This window comes from Nuphar pumila, chromosome 4, assembly GCF_984573655.1.
Source record: "Nuphar pumila chromosome 4, dmNupPumi1.hap1.1, whole genome shotgun sequence".
In the NCBI taxonomy this organism is placed as follows: Eukaryota; Viridiplantae; Streptophyta; class Magnoliopsida; order Nymphaeales; family Nymphaeaceae; genus Nuphar; species Nuphar pumila.
The window spans coordinates 118659706-118675850 of NC_143252.1; the positions used below are offsets into that span (position 1 = coordinate 118659706).

At 35.9% G+C, this 16145-nt stretch overlaps 1 protein-coding gene across 1 annotated transcript in view; it reads right to left on the reverse strand.

Annotated features, from left to right (window-relative positions):
• The window catches only part of LOC149840795 (actin-related protein 3), a 57282-nt gene that overhangs the window by 25491 nt on the left and 15646 nt on the right, over positions 1–16145 (reverse strand). The window contains exon 4 of the mRNA XM_090003339.1: positions 10566–10712. Coding sequence (XP_089859465.1) covers positions 10566–10712 — 147 coding nt within the window. The remainder of the gene's footprint in view (positions 1–10565; positions 10713–16145) is intronic.

A 16145-nucleotide genomic window follows, 5' to 3' on the forward strand; every position in this document is an offset into this window, starting at 1 on the left:
GTATCTTACGACACGTAAGATAGCACCCATGTGAACAGAAGTTGGTGCATGTTGAAACTGACTTGCCGTATGCACCGCATGCGAGATATCTGGTCTGGTGATACTTAGATACATCAACGATCCTACTAGTTTCCTGTAGGGAGTAGGATCAGAGAGAGGAACACCATCATCAATCTTCATTTTAGCTCCTCTATAGCAGGAGTTTCACAAATTTTATCATCTGTAATGCCTGACCTGTCAACAATCTCAGATGCAAGCTTAGTTTGAGACAAAAAATATCCTCTATGAGAGTAAGCTACCTCAATACCCAAAAAGTAAGTTAGGAAGCCTAAGTCAGACATTTCAAACTTATCCTTTAAAATGGATTTTATGCTTTTAATCCCTTTAGAATCGCTCCCAGTTATAAGCATGTCGTCCACATAAAGTAGTAGAATAACAATTCCTGCATTAGATTTTCTAACAAACAAAGCAGTATCAGTAAAGCAGGATGAGAAATCATTTTCTAACATTACGGAGTTAAACCTATCATACCAAGCCTTGGGAGCTTGTTTCAAACCATAAAGTGCTTTCCGAAGACGAAGCACTTTTCCCTTAGGATACTCAATTCCAGGAGGAGCATCCATATATACTTCTTCGTTTAGATCCCCGTTTAAAAACGCATTCTTAACATCCATCTGATAGATGTTCCATTTATTAATTGAAGCAACAGTTATAAGACATCAGACAGTGACCATACGAGCAACGGGGGCAAAAGTCTCCTCATAATCAATCCCATATTTTTGACCGTATCTCTTTGCAACTAAGCGAGCCTTATACCTCTCAAGAGACCCATCACTCTTAGTTTTGACTTTAAATACCCATCTACACCCTATTGCTTTCTTGTCTTTAGGAAGGTCTTGAAACTCCCAGGTCTTTGCTTTCTTAAGGGCTTCAAGTTCATTATTCATAGCGACTATCCATTCTGGACATGTTCGTGCTTCCTCGAAATCCCTTGGTTCTATGTATGAGTGAATGGCGCTTAGACAGGCTCTATATTTTGGTGAAAAGGACTCATATGAGATGAACCTAGAAGGGGGTCTTCTTGATCTTTCGGTCCTACGAAGATTTCCTTCACTTGAAGGGGTAGACTCACTATCATATCTTTCGAGAGCACTTCTAAAAGTATTCCTATCTCTATGAGAGTAGGTTATAGGATCTCTATGTTCTTCATTGATATGTTGATCAGAATGAGTTTCATTATTATTCAAGTCATTTTGATTTGTTTCATCATCACCAGTATCATCATCTTCAGTTAATAAATCAAACAGAAAAGAATAGTCCATATTCTCATCATTGGTTTCAAGTTTTTCGAAACCACTAACATTTTCCAAAAAACTCACATTTCTGGAAACATATAGTTTATCACTCTTAACATCATAACAGCGAAAACCTTTATGAGTTTCAGAGTAACCAAGAAAGGCACAAGGAATGGCCTTAGGAGAGAGTTTGTCATTTTTATCAATAAGGACAAAACATTTACATCCAAAAACCCTTAACCTGCTATAATCAGGTTCTTTTTCATATAATTTTTCAAATGGGGAAATTTTGTTCAAGATTTTAGATGGAAGTCTATTTATGAGATAGACAGAAGTAAGAGCGGCCTCCGCCCAAAGTTTTTTCGGAATATTTTGGGAAATGAGCAAAGTTCGTGTGGTTTCAATAATATGCCTATGTTTTCGTTCAGCCAACCCATTTTGTTGGGGGGTTTTAGGACAAGACTTCTGATGAATAATTTCATAGTTTTCAAGATAGCTTTTGAATTCATTGGAAAGGTATTCACCACCCGAATCGGTTCTAAAAATTTTTAAATTTCCATTGAATTGATTTAAAACCATCATATGAAATGTTTTAAAAGTTGAAAAAACTTCATGTTTATGTTTAAGAAAAAATATCCAACTAAACCTAGTGAAATCGTCCACAAAGATAACATAGTAAGAGAAACCTCCCTTGGATATTACCGGAGTCGGACCCCATACATCGGAGTGAACAATTTCAAAAGGTTTTGTTGTAAACATGGATCTGTGAGGAAAAGGGAGACTTCTCATTTTTCCAAGAATACATTCATTACAAACAAAATTTTCATTACAAAGATGCTTAATAAAAGGCAAATAGGAGATTTTAACAATGTTGGAATGACCCAATCTCTTATGCCATACATGAATATCTTTGTTTTGAGCAACATTACAAAATTGATTCTTGGGAATTTTAAGAAAATCAACATAGTAGAGGTCTCCTCTCCTAGAGCCTTCCCCAATCAATTTCCCGGACTGGAGATCCTGTATCCAACATTTATTAGAAGAGAATTTTATATCGCAACCACAGTCCGAGAGTTGAGAAACAGAAAGTAAATTTAAGTTTAGTTTTGGTATAAGACGAATTTTTGGGATAAAGAAGTCTTGTTTTTCAAAATTGCCCATTCCTTTAATTTCAAGAGGGGTTCCATCTGCCGTTGAGACAAAGGATGGAAGACCATTTTTAGAATAATCAGAAAGAAAGCAATGGCTTGGAGTCATATGAAACGAAGCACCAGAATCAAGTAACCAAGATGTCTTACCAAGAGAGGAAGAGGATGACATAGCGGCTCCAGAAATGCCTCCTTTGAGAAGAGGTTGAAGAGCATCCACAATTTGATGAAGCAAAAGAGGTTCATTTGAAGTTGAAGGCCGTTCCTCCGATTGGGATGCTAAAGCTGCGCCAAGAAATTTCTTCCATTTGGGACAATTGGGTTTGATATGTCCCGGTTCTTTACAAAAATGGCAAGTTAATTTGCTATAATCTCTCTTGCCATATCGATCATTTTGCCCTTGATTTTTGAAATGGGGCGGTTTGTAGGTCTTCAAATTATTTCCGGGTCTTGATACGACATTAACCACTTCATAGTCATTTTGAGAAGGTGTAGCAAGAATGCTTGGGTTATTTTTACAAATCCCCATACGTGTTTCATCACCACTTAGCTTGGTGATGACATCTTCAATAGATGGGGAGGTGAAAGCCGATAGAAGAGAGGACCGAATTTGCTCAAATTCGGGTCTAAGACCATTTAGGAAGTTGAAAAATCGATCTTCCTCTAGTTGTTTGTGCCTTAATTCAATAGCTTCTACGCTCCATTTTGGTTCGAGCATGGCAAGCTCGTCCCAAATAGATGACAATTCGGCAAAATATTCCCGAATAGATAAATCATTTTGTTGAAGAGTCAAGGCTTTCTTTTGGAGATAGTATTTGTGAGACAAGTCCCTTGAAGTATACATTTTTTCAAGGTATAACCAAGCTTCGGAGGACCTTTTAAATTTAATGATGTTGGCATTGATCTTGGTTTCTACGGACGAAAAAATCCAAGACAATATTTTGAAGTTCTTCATTTCCCACTCATCATGCCTTTAGGAATATTCTTCTAAGGCCTTTTGTCTATCTTCTCCTTCAAGAATCTTAATTTCCCCTTTCTCTATAGTAGAAAGCTTGGGTTCGGGTTCCGATATGGAGCCTTGAACGTAACCCAAAAGTCCTTTCCCTTTGATATGGGCTTCCATATTGCCGGCCCAAACATGGTAGTTCGAACCGCTAAGTTTAAACCAAAGGGAGAAATGGGAGTCTTTTTCACCCATTAGAGAGAAGAGAAGATGGAAAATAATGCGTACCTTAACGTATTTTCAACCTTTTCTTGACAAAAGTTGCTTCTAAAATATTGCCCGAAGTAAATGCTTCACTCAAAAACTTCACTAGCTTGAGGGCACGATTTTCGAGGTGCTTCACAAGAGACGAGATGCACGATCCTCTTTCTTCCAACGAGGCTCTGATACCATGTGAAAGTATCTTCAATAAGATACTAATATCAAGACCTTAATATTCTTGATATTAAACCCACCACGAAAGCACAATAAGAACACTTTAGAACACTTGTGCACAAAAAGCACAACCCACAAATACCTCACAAATGCACAAAAGCATAAAAACAATGGAATCGATTTATTGAGAACTTGGGCTTTGACACAAAGCCATGAGAGAATACAAGGGGAGAGCCCCTATTTATAATCATTCAAAAAGGAGCCTTGGAGGGGCTCCACTCATAGACGTTGGAGCCCCTCCAACGGTCACAAATGTGACCGTTGGAGCCCCTCCAACGGTCACAAATGTGACCGTTGGAGGGGCCCAACCTCTATTTGAGTGGGCCCCCCAAGGTTCCTTTAAGTACAAAAAAATAAAAAGAAAAATAAAGAAAAAGAAAAACTAAAAAGAAATTACAAACACATTCAAAAAGTGAATGTGCGTAAAATGAAGGAAAAGACAAAACTACCCCTACGACTAAATAAGAAGAAATATATATATTTTATATATATAATAAGTAGATACATATACATATATATTAATATATGTATATGTATTACCTTATATATATAAAATATATATATATTACATTAGGTGATAAGGTACATAATTTAACATGCACAAGAGAGAGAGGGAAAGAAAAAAAAGAGAGAAAGGGAGAGAGAGGCTGAACCATGAGAGAAAGAGGAAAAGAGAAAGGGATAAAAAGAGAAAGGGATAAAAAGAGAAAGAGAAGAAAAAAAGGAGAAAGCAAAGCTTTCATAGATTTAAAGAAAAATTGAATTTGCGATTTTTTGCATGCATAAAATATATATTTTCTTCCTTCATGAAGCATAAATCTGATATCCTACGTTCTTCTTGAATATGCCTGTGATTTTCTGCATGTATAACTTTGTATTATTTGCGTTCTTGATACCTAAAATCTGAGATTCTGCATTCTTGAACAGCTTGCTATCTTTACTGTGTTTGCAGCCCTGATATATATATATATATATGTGTGTGTGTGTGTGTGTGTGTCTGCAAGTCTTGATTTTTGTTTGCAGCAAGAACGTGTATATATATATATGTGATCTTGGTTATGTTTTGCAACACATACATATGTATATCTGTCTGCAACTTGATTAGAGTTCGCAATATATATATATATATATATATATATATATATATATATATATATATATATATATATATATATATATATATATATATATATATATGCCTGCGATCTTGAGAGTATATATACATAATTGTCTTTAATCTTGAGGCACTTAAAGCAGAAATATATATATATACATGTCTCTGCAATCTTGTTAGAATTCGCAGCAAAAATATATCATGGACAGTTATTCAATCTGTGAACTTTTAACTGTTTTGACTTCTCTTACAATACGGTAAGACTGCTATATATGGTTCAATATGCATTCTTTAAATTGTCATGATTGTACCATGAATTATGTTATGAAAATAAAAATTTGATTATTTATGTGTGTTTCATGTTCACTAAAAAATCTTGCAAAGCTATCCAATTGTGGTAATGCCTGAATCATTGATGGGCCTTTTAAGGCCACGAGCATGTGTTGGTTATGAAATGTTAAATTGTATTTATGCATTGCAAAGATTTTGTTGAAAAATTAGTTTTTGAAATAATTGCACTGTTGATGTGACAGGCAAAATCCCGAATATGTTATTGCATGTTGATTTGCATAACTTTAAATTTAATTAAGATGGTAAAAGAGACCAAACAGTGTAATAATTTTCTTCTTTGATGTTTTTCTGAAAGGATGAGAACCTTAGATAATGGCCATGGGGGATCGTGAGGATACTAAACACTATGTGCGTTTGTTGTCCCCAGGAACTCGATGTGTGATTCATGTTCTCGGCTATAGTTGTAGGAAACTTTCAGCTACTTTGCCTAGGAGTGGTGTTGTTAACTCAATTGTAGTTATTAATATACCAAGAAAGTGGCAGCAATGGATGTTGATTTGCTTATCGTCCCGGCATTAGGTGATGATTTTTAATGTTCTGATTGATGGTGATGATTCCTGATATCTCAGAGAACAAGTGTAGAACCCAGTAAATAAAATACAAATTGTATAATAATCTACTACTGGGAATTGCCTTGAACCTCGAGAATGTTGCCTGTTTTGAGTATCTGCGGGTTGTTAAGAAAGAGGACATACAAAAGAAAATATTGATTAATGAACTCAAAAGATATTCATGCATGTTGTACCAATTCATGCATCTTTAAATGTTTATTTTAGCATAAAATTTCTATTTGCTTGCTTGAACTGCTTGGATGGTAAGTATCTTATGATGATGTGTTATTTGTGAGCCTCTTAAACTTGTGCTTGATTTACTTTATTTTATTTTCTTACTGTTGGAATTTGAGAGGGTCTTGTACGAGAACTGTGGTTCTTACCCCGTTTTTAAAAAAAAATTCAGGTACTGAGGCACCGTGATGGAGGGACTGACTGGCTGGAGGGCACGAGGGTTATGATCTGGTGGCCCGGGTTCTGACGTACACTGGAGATTTTGTTTTGATTTGAAAACTGTGGAACTAAATTGAAATTATTTGATTGAGTAAATACAATTTTAGTTCATGGTTTAAAATTATTCTATATTTGAAATGGTTGATGGGTTGTGAATATTAAATCTGTAATGTGCCCCGCATTCTTGGGATGTTTTCTGCAAACGTAAAAAATAAAATTCTGCATTTTTCGAGGGTCAGTTTGGGGTCGTTGCAGATGTATTAATATGCGCATTTGCCCACTCTTTGCATTTGTTTTTGTTTTTTTGTCCGAGACTATGTAAAGGTATTTTTATTTTTGAAAATTGTCGTATTGTACCAAGTGTATTCGTATTGTGTCCCATACCCCTTGTGTCCCATACCCCCATCCACATCCATGTGGCATAGGTTATCTCCTGTGTTTTACAAAAACATCCTGAGATAAGGGTGATTTAATTCAATTTACTGAACTTTTAGAGCCAGATGTGCATGACAGAATAAGGGCATCTAAACAGGTGTATCTTTGTTATTTATTAACTTTATTATCATTTTGCTAAAATTTAGTAGCCTACTGTTCAATTTCAATATTGCAGCTACAATAAGTCATTGTTCATGTTCTCCTAGTCTCCAAGGAACTATTGTCCGTAAGATCAGGCAAACATGTTCTTCATCTGAATGTGGGCACAAATGGAGTACCTTTGACTAGTCACCGGATCCACACCAAAAGAAGGAAGAGTTTGGCTCAAAAGAAACTAAATTACCTAGTGTTTGCACACTATAATTTATGTTTGAGAGAGGCAATTAAAGACACTTAGTCTTGATCCAATTCTTTGGACTATATATATTTGCAAGTACCACCGGATGAATGGTCATGCAAGAATAATTTTTAGATGGAAATGTTTATCTTTTATTATTTTTTTCAATTTTTACTTTCTTAGTCATTAAATTGAGTGTATCAGTTATTTATTTACAATTTTATTATAAATTGAAGGACTTTTGGAAGGAAGTTGAAAACATCAAAGAAGTTGAAGTTAAAGGTGAAGATGGCGGTGAAGAAGCAATAGCAAGTTCTCCTACTCCTTTACCAGGTCAGTTGAGCCTTCAACTTGAAAACGCAAATTCATGATTCATTAGGGAGGATGAACTGCTATTTAGACTAGCCTTTAAGATACCATAGTAATATGGACTATGGTTCTATAAACTTGAAATTTTAAAGTTCGAATATTTGAACTTGAGATGAAACTTGTAATCTGAACTGTCTTATATTTTTTGATAAACTTTGCATTGTATTTTATTTCTTATAATGCCTGAAGGCTTCAGAGTTTGGACCCTAAACAGTTATTATCATGGTGTATGCTGATGATGTGGTTTATTAGAAATTTAGAAAGCAGAAATGCTACTAATTACTAAATTTGCAGTTTGAAAGTGAAAACTACAATGTACTTAGGGTACCATAAAAGTACGCTACGCTAGCTCTTTTGATAAATGCTGAATTTATTGAGCACTTTGGAGTTTAGAATTTGAAAAAATCTTAACAGTGTTATTAAAAACGTGCCTCAAGGCGCAAAAAGCACGCCTCGCCTCAAGGCGAGGGGCTTTATGCCTTGAGGCGCATGTACAAAGCGCAAAATCCCCGAGGCGTGCGCCTCATACGCCTTGAGGCGCACGCCTCGAGGCGCACGCCTCGAGGCGAGGCACGCCTCAAGCCGAGGCGTAATTTTTTAGTCAAATGAGGGTCAAAGCCTTCATTTGACCAAAAAATAGGGTTTTTTTAAGCAATTTTAACTAAGCTGCTAGTAAAAAGGGCATTTACTACACTGTTCAAGCCCGCTGACCATAAGTACGTCCGGCTAAGCCAACACGGCTAGGTCTCTGTGTTACGAAAACCACGAGCAAAAACCGAAGAAAACAATAAACAAGGACGATCAAACCAAACACAGCAAGGACACACAAATTTACGTGGAAAAACCTCCCCTCAAATCCGAGAGGGAGTAAAAAACTATGGCCGCCCAGAGGAAAAAACTTTATTTCTCTTTTTCGACAGTTACAAGAGAGAAAGAAAAGAAAGAATTTATACAAGGCAAGGGCGCCCCCCTGAACCGTTGAACGCCCAGCGAGACCCGCGCCGAGGGGAGCCCCCGGACCCCCCCCTCTTCAAAAAGGGCAAAAACTCTGAATCAGGCTCCACAACTCATCACTCTGATCCTAGGGGTGGTTTCTATGTGTAAATATAAAAAAAAGGGCATGATAAATGCACAGGCAGTGCCAGGTAGGGGTGACAATGGGTTGGACCTATGTTAAAATGAGTGGGTCCAAACCTGAATCCGACTAAGTAATGTAGGTATCGGATCAAGATTCGGGTTTAACCGGATTTTTATAAGAAAAACTATACCCAGATCCGATAAAAATTACATAAACTAGACCTAGTTCATACCTGGCAAAATAATATTTTTAATTATTTTACATTGAAAATTTGAGAATCTTAACCAAAACTCCGATCAAACCTGGTTTGGTATAAAATTTTATAAACCATACCGAACCTATATAATAATCAGACCTCACGGGTCCAACCTGAATAATTAATCAGAATCCCTTCTTTGCAACCAAACCCTGGCCCTATAAGATCCAATATGGGTCAGGATTGGGTCATACCCAATCCATTGACACCCTTAGTAGCAGGTTCACCAATTTGCAGTCTAATAAACACTCAAAGCAACCACGTTAACGAAGTCATTGAGATTAGTTGTTTTGTTTCACAGAAGATTAATATCCCCGTGTCAACTTGTTCAATGTATTCAATTTCGTAGGAGCAATAATCTCTTCTAGAATGTGACGTTAAACCCTTTTAGTGGCAAAATCAAGTCATGCAATTACATGCAGTCACAACCCTATATATATAGAAATGAAAGCATGCATTTTCTAATATATATATATATATATATATATATATATATATATATATATATATATATATTAACATTTGGTTGTTAATGCTAAAATGCATTTTCTAATTATGACATGATATTGTTAAATGCTAATATGCATTTTGTTGTTAATGTTAATTTTTTATTTAATGAATGCTCATGTTTTATTTCTTAGATACTTACATAGATCAAGTTGCATTAATGTTATTTTTACATGTTAATCTCATATTTTTCAGTATTTATTTGAGATTTTTTATTTCTTGTTGGTTGTTACTTCATCAATAAAGAATTTTTTATTTATTTATAATTTTAGATATTTTTTATAGTTTTTTTTTAAAAAAAAAAAACTTTGAGGCTTACGCTTTACGCCTCGCCTCATATTTTGGTGGAGCGCCTCGCTACTCCTCAACGCTTTTCACAACACTAGATCTTAAAGTTTAATGTTTGTTTTTCTTGATCTTTTGTTTCGATCATTGCTCTTGAGAGTTAGTTATGATGTATGCCATATAATATATGGTTACATGCTAGCTAAGTTGTTCAATTTCTTTTTACTCAATGAGTAAATGTAGCTTCATTGTAATTTAACACAGAGTTATTTCACTTATTTCTTGATTTACAAGTAATCATGTTTTTTTTTAGATAGTCCAAGGAACACTCCCCCCCCCCCCCAACCACCGACAGCACATTGGCTGGCCTCCGGTTGGTAAAACCCTTGAGGTCTCTCCCCTGCCCACCGGAGTACACCAAGCTTCCACTTTGCGGCAAGGGACGCCATCCGTGGGTTTCAAACTTGTGACGTCCCGTCAACTTGGTGACATTCACACTTGTGACGTCCCGTCAACTTGGTGACATTCACAAGTCGCCCCTACGGTCCTACCAGAAGAGTGGAGCCCTTGTTGGCTACAAGTAATCATGTTATTCTACAGTCTTCTTGCTAATTTACATAATAACTAATTCACTACTTTTACCCAAAATCAAATTTTAACAAAAGACAGCCGTCCTTAGTTGACTAGCCCAAATCACGAGCCAACCTCAAAAGATTCAATTCCCAAGGTTTTCCAATGATGGTCTAAGAAGGAAACACCACATCCATAACACACCATCCATCTTATGCCTATGTCCAGAGGAAGCATAGAATATTGATCACAATAAAGGGCCTCTGTAAAAGAATGATATTAAAGCATGAACTAAAGCATGCACAACCAAAGGACAACATTGTGAAGTGCAGCTCGTGCCTTCTAGATGATTGTAACTGGCAAGAATGAGACCTCTACCTTCAATAGCTGTTGAATAAATAGAGTTATATCCTTCCCAGTTATAGGAACAGACTTGATGCTGCTCCCAATGACATATCCATCTGCCACAGGCACAACATGTGTAGCTCCATCTCCAACATCCACCACAACACCTGTCATTTCACACTGAGTACAACAAGAGTCAGTCAACAGTAAAGTGATCATACATAGTTAGGAACATAAAAGAAGGGAAGGAATAAATTGAAAATAATGTACAAATAAACAAATAGTGTACACAACACGCATATATATTTTTGTGTGTAAACAGGGGGAAGGGGGCACACATATCTATGGTACCCTCGAGGATGTCATATTCTCTAGGGATTAACTATGGAACCCTCAAGGGTATAGTACTTTCTAGTAGTTCTACAGATCTCTAACGTGTGCATTGAATGTCTTGTGGATCTCACCATACATATGTGATCTCCAAGGTAAATAACATGGATTAGAGATTAAGAGGTTTTGACAGGTTTCCAAAGTAATAAAAAATACAATGAATCAAAACCTAACGAAAAATGACAAAGTTTACATCAAACAATTAGATTCAAAGCACATTCCTTACTAAACAAACCATGGCAAACACATCTACAGGTCTGATTGACTATATAATTCCTGTAACCATGAGTTTCTACAAGAGAGTATGGCACCCATGAGGGGCAGAATATGCTTGACTAGATCTAGACTAGGAGCTTTGCTAAATCTTTTTTTCAGATCAGCCTCCCAATAAGATTGGCATTTGTTCAACTTTGAGAAAACTTGAATGAGGTAACTCAACAATCCTTAGAACACAATAATTGGTATTCCAGTAATTTTACAAAAGGATAAATTACTTTGAAACTATGTCTGGGTGCGGGTGCGGGTGCGGGTGCGGGTGCGACACGGGTGCGGCGCAATTTTAAAAATTTTGGACACGGGGACTCGGCTATATATATATATATATATATATATATATATATATATATATATATATATATATATATATATATATATATACATATATATACATCAATGATCCTACAATCTGTCTGTAGGGAGTAGGATCCAAAAGAGGCACACCATCATCAACCTTCATTTTAGTTCCCACTATGACAGGAGTTTCACAAACCTTTCAATGATCTCAGAGGCAAGCTTAGTTTGAGATAAGAAATACCCTCTATGAGAGTATGCTACTTCAATTCCCAAAAAATAAGTTAGAAAACTCAAATCATATATTTCAAATTTAGCTTTTAAAATTGATTTTATACTCTTAACCCCATTAGAATCACTTTTGGTGATGGGCATATCATCCACGTATAACTGTGAAGAATCCTTGCAAACAATCAAGTTTTCAAATAACTTGATACTTCAAATACTCAATACACAAAATAAATGCAGAGTGTTTATAAGCTTTACACCACAAAAGAAGTGCAATAAATGCACAGTGTTTATAAGCTTTACACCAAAGAAAGTGCAATAAATGCACACTGTTTATAAGCTTAAGGAGACAACTCCTTACTCTAATACATGCATATAATGGGCTCACATAGCCCTTATTTATAAGCAAACTTAAGAGACGTTGGGCTATTCCCAACAGCTCTTATTAGAGACGTTGGGAATCAGCCCAACGTCTATATTTTTAAAACTGTGTACACAGTCAATGGTTGACTGTTGTACACTGTACAAAAACATTATATAAAAAAAACAAAAATAAGAAATGAAAAAAATTACAAAAATAAAAAAATAAAAAGGAGGAATTACAATCATATTCAAAAACATGAATATGCGTAAAATGTAGAAATGACTAAAATACCCCTACAACCAATACAATAAAGAAATATATATTTTATATATACAAGTAGATGAATACATATACATATATGAAATATATATATATGTATATATATCTTCTTTTATATATAGAAAATACATTGTCTTCTAAATTACAATTTAACAATAACAGAAAAATCACAATCCTTGCATTGGATTTTCTAATAAACAAAGCAGTATCAGTAAAGCAAGAAGAAAAACCATTTTCCAACATTATTGAGTTAAACCTATCATACCAAGCCTTAAGGGCTTGTTTTAGGCCATAGAGCGCTTTCCTAAGACGAAGCACTTTTTTTTGGGAGTCTTCATTCCAGGTGAAGCATCCATATAAACTTCCTCATTTAAATCATCATTCAGGAAGGCATTTTTAACATCCATTTGATAGATGTTTCAATTGTTAATTGATGCAACAATGATGAGACATCGAACAATGACCATTCAGGCCACAGGCGCAAAAGTTTCTTCATAGTCAATCCCATACTCTTGCCTATAACCCTTGGCAATCAATCGAGCCTTATATCTCTCAAGAGATCCATCGCTCTTAGTTTTAACTTTAAAAACCCATCTACACCCTATTGTTTTCTTACCCTTAGGAAGAACTTGAAATTCCCATGTCTTAGCTTAGCTCTTTTCAGAGCTCCGAGTTCATTTTCCATCGCAACTATCCATTCAGGACTTTTACTAGCTTCCGCAAAGTTTCTAGGTTCCACGTAGGAGTGAATGGCACTAAGACATGCTCTATATCTAGGTGAAAAAGAATCATATGATATGAACTTAGAGGGAGTTTTTCTGTGTCTTTCGGTTCTACGAAGATTTTCCTCACTTTGAGGAATAGTCTGACTATCATCATATTTTTCAAGAGCACTTCTGAAAGTGCTCCTATCTCTATGAGTATAGGTGATGGGATCTCTAGATGGCTCTTCATCAATAGATTGGTGAGAGTAGTAAAGTGGAGAAATGATTTCCTCAATATCAATATCACTTGAGTCATTTTGATTTGACTCATCATCACTAGAATCATCATCTTTGGCTAATAGTTCAAACAAAAAAGAATAATCAGCATTTTCATTATGTAATTCTAGACTTTCAAAACCACTAAGATTTTCCAAAAAACTCACATTTCTAGAAACATAAAGTTTGTCATTTTTAATGTCATAACATCGAAAACCCTTATGGGTTTCGGAATAACCAAGAAAGGCACACAGAATGGCCTTTGGGATTAGCTTATCATTTTTATCTGTAAGGACAAAGCACTTACATCCAAACACCCTTAACCTGTTGTAATCAGGTTCTTTTTCATACAACTTTTCAAAAGGAGAAATTTTACTCAAATTCTTCGATGAAAGTTTGTTTATGAGATATATCGAGGTAAGAGCGGCTTTAGCCCATAGTTTCTTTGAAATGTTTTGTGAAATGAGCAAGGTTCTAGTTGTTTCAATAATATGCCTATGCTTCCGTTCGGCTAACCCATTTTGTTGTGGGGTTTTCGGGCAAGATTTTTGATGGATAATACCATAACTTTCAAGGTAACTCTTGAATTCATTTGAAAGGTATTCACCACCAGAGTCAGACCTAAGAATTTTTAAACTTCCATTAAATTGATTTTAAATCATCATATGAAACATTTTAAACATTGAAAAAACTTCATGTTTATGTTTAAGAAAGTATATCCAACAAAACCTAGTGTAATCATCCACGAAGGTAACATAATACGAGAATCCTCCTTTAGATATCACAGGAGCGGGTCCCCATACATCGAAATGAACAATTTCAAAGGGCTTTATTGAAAACATGGATCTTTGAGAAAAAGGTAGACTTTTCATTTTCCCAGGAATACAATCATTACAAACAAAATCTCCTTTACAAAGATGTTTAATAAAAGGCAAATAAGAGATTTTAACAATGTTGGGATGTCTCAGTCTCTTATGCCATACATGAATACCTTTGTTTTGAACAACATTACAAAATTGATTCTTGGGAACTTGAAGAAAGTCAACGTAGTAGAGTTCGCCTCTCCTAGATCCTTCCCCAATCAATCTTCCGGACTGGCGATCCTGAATCCAACAGTTATCAGAAGTGAATTTTACATCGCAACCATGATCCGAGAGTTGAGAGACCGAAAGTAAATTTAAATTTGGTTTTGGTATAAGACGAAGGATTTTTAGAAAATTCGGAAAGAGAGCAAACACTTAGAGTCATATGAAAAGATGCACCGGAATATAAAAGCCAAGATATTTTACTGGAAGGTGAAGAGGTAGACATAGCGGCTCCGAAAGTTCCTCCCGTGAGAAGAGGTTGCAAAGCTTCTACAATTTGATGAAGAGAAAGAGACCCATTTGACAATGATGGTCATTCCTCTTGTTGAGATGTCATGGTCATAGCAAGTATTTTCTTCTATTTTGGGCATATAGGTTTAATGTGCCCCGGTTCTTTACAAAAATAACATGTAAGCTTGCTATAGTCCTTCTTTACTCCTTGACCAATTGAGTTTTGATTCTTGAAGTGAGGAGGCTTATAAGTTTTCAAATTGCTCCCTGGTCTTGATACGGCATTAGCGCCTTCATTTTCTTCATTACTTGAAGTAGCAAGAACACTTCAATTGTTTTTGCTAAAGTTCATACGAGTTTTCTCTCCACTTAGCTTTGTAATGACATCTTCAAGAGAGGGGGAAACGAAAGAGGAAAGGAGAGAGGACCGAATTTGCTCGAACTCGGGTCTAAGGCCATTCAAAAAATTAAAAAAATGGTCATCTTCCAATTGTTTGTATCTAAGCTCAATAGCTTCTCCACTCCACTTAGGCTCAAGCATTGCGAGTTCATCCCATATGGACGACAATTCCACAAAGTATTCCCTTATGGACATCTCATTTTGTTGAAGGGTCAAAGCCCTTTTTTGGAGATAATACTTGTGTGACAAGTCTCTTGACGTGTACATTTTTTCTAGATAATGCCAAGCTTTTGATGCTTTATTGAATTTAATAATGTTGGCATTTATCTTTGTTTCAACCGATGAAAACATCCAAGAAAGAATCTTGAAATTTTTCATTTCTCATTCTTCATGTTTCTCAGAGTATTCCTCAAGAGCTTTATTCCTCTCTTCTCCTTCGAGAATTTTGATTTCGCCTTTCTCTACCAAAGTAATCCTTGGTTCGGGTTCCGGTATAGAACTAAGAACGTATCCCCAAAGACCCTTACCTTTTATTTGAGCTTCCATGTTCCCGGCCCAAACATGATAGTTTGAGCCATTCAATTTGAAGCCAAGAGAGAAATGGGAGTCTTTCGCCCATTAGAGAGCATAGAAGTTGAAAAATAATACGTACCTCAAGAAACTTTCACGCCTTCCTTAACAAAAGAGACTCAAAATATTGCCCGAAGAAGGTAATCCACTTCAAACGTCAATAGCTTGACGGCACGTTTTTCGAGGCACTCAAAAAACAAGTAAATGCACGAACCTCCTTCTTCAACCAAGCTCAGATACCATGTAAAAGTATCTTCAACAAGATACTAATAGCAATATTACAATATTCTTGGAAACAAATGCGTACACATACGCACAACAAGAACACTTAAAACACTTGTGCACAAAAAGCACAACACAAACTCACAAATGCACAAAAGCATACTCAAGAGTCATAAGATTGAAAAGGAGCTTGGGCTATAATCCCAAAAGCTTAAAGAATACACAAGGGGAGAGCCCCTTTAAATAGAGGAGGTGGAGTCCTTGGAGAGGCTCCACCTCTAGCCGTTGGAGCCC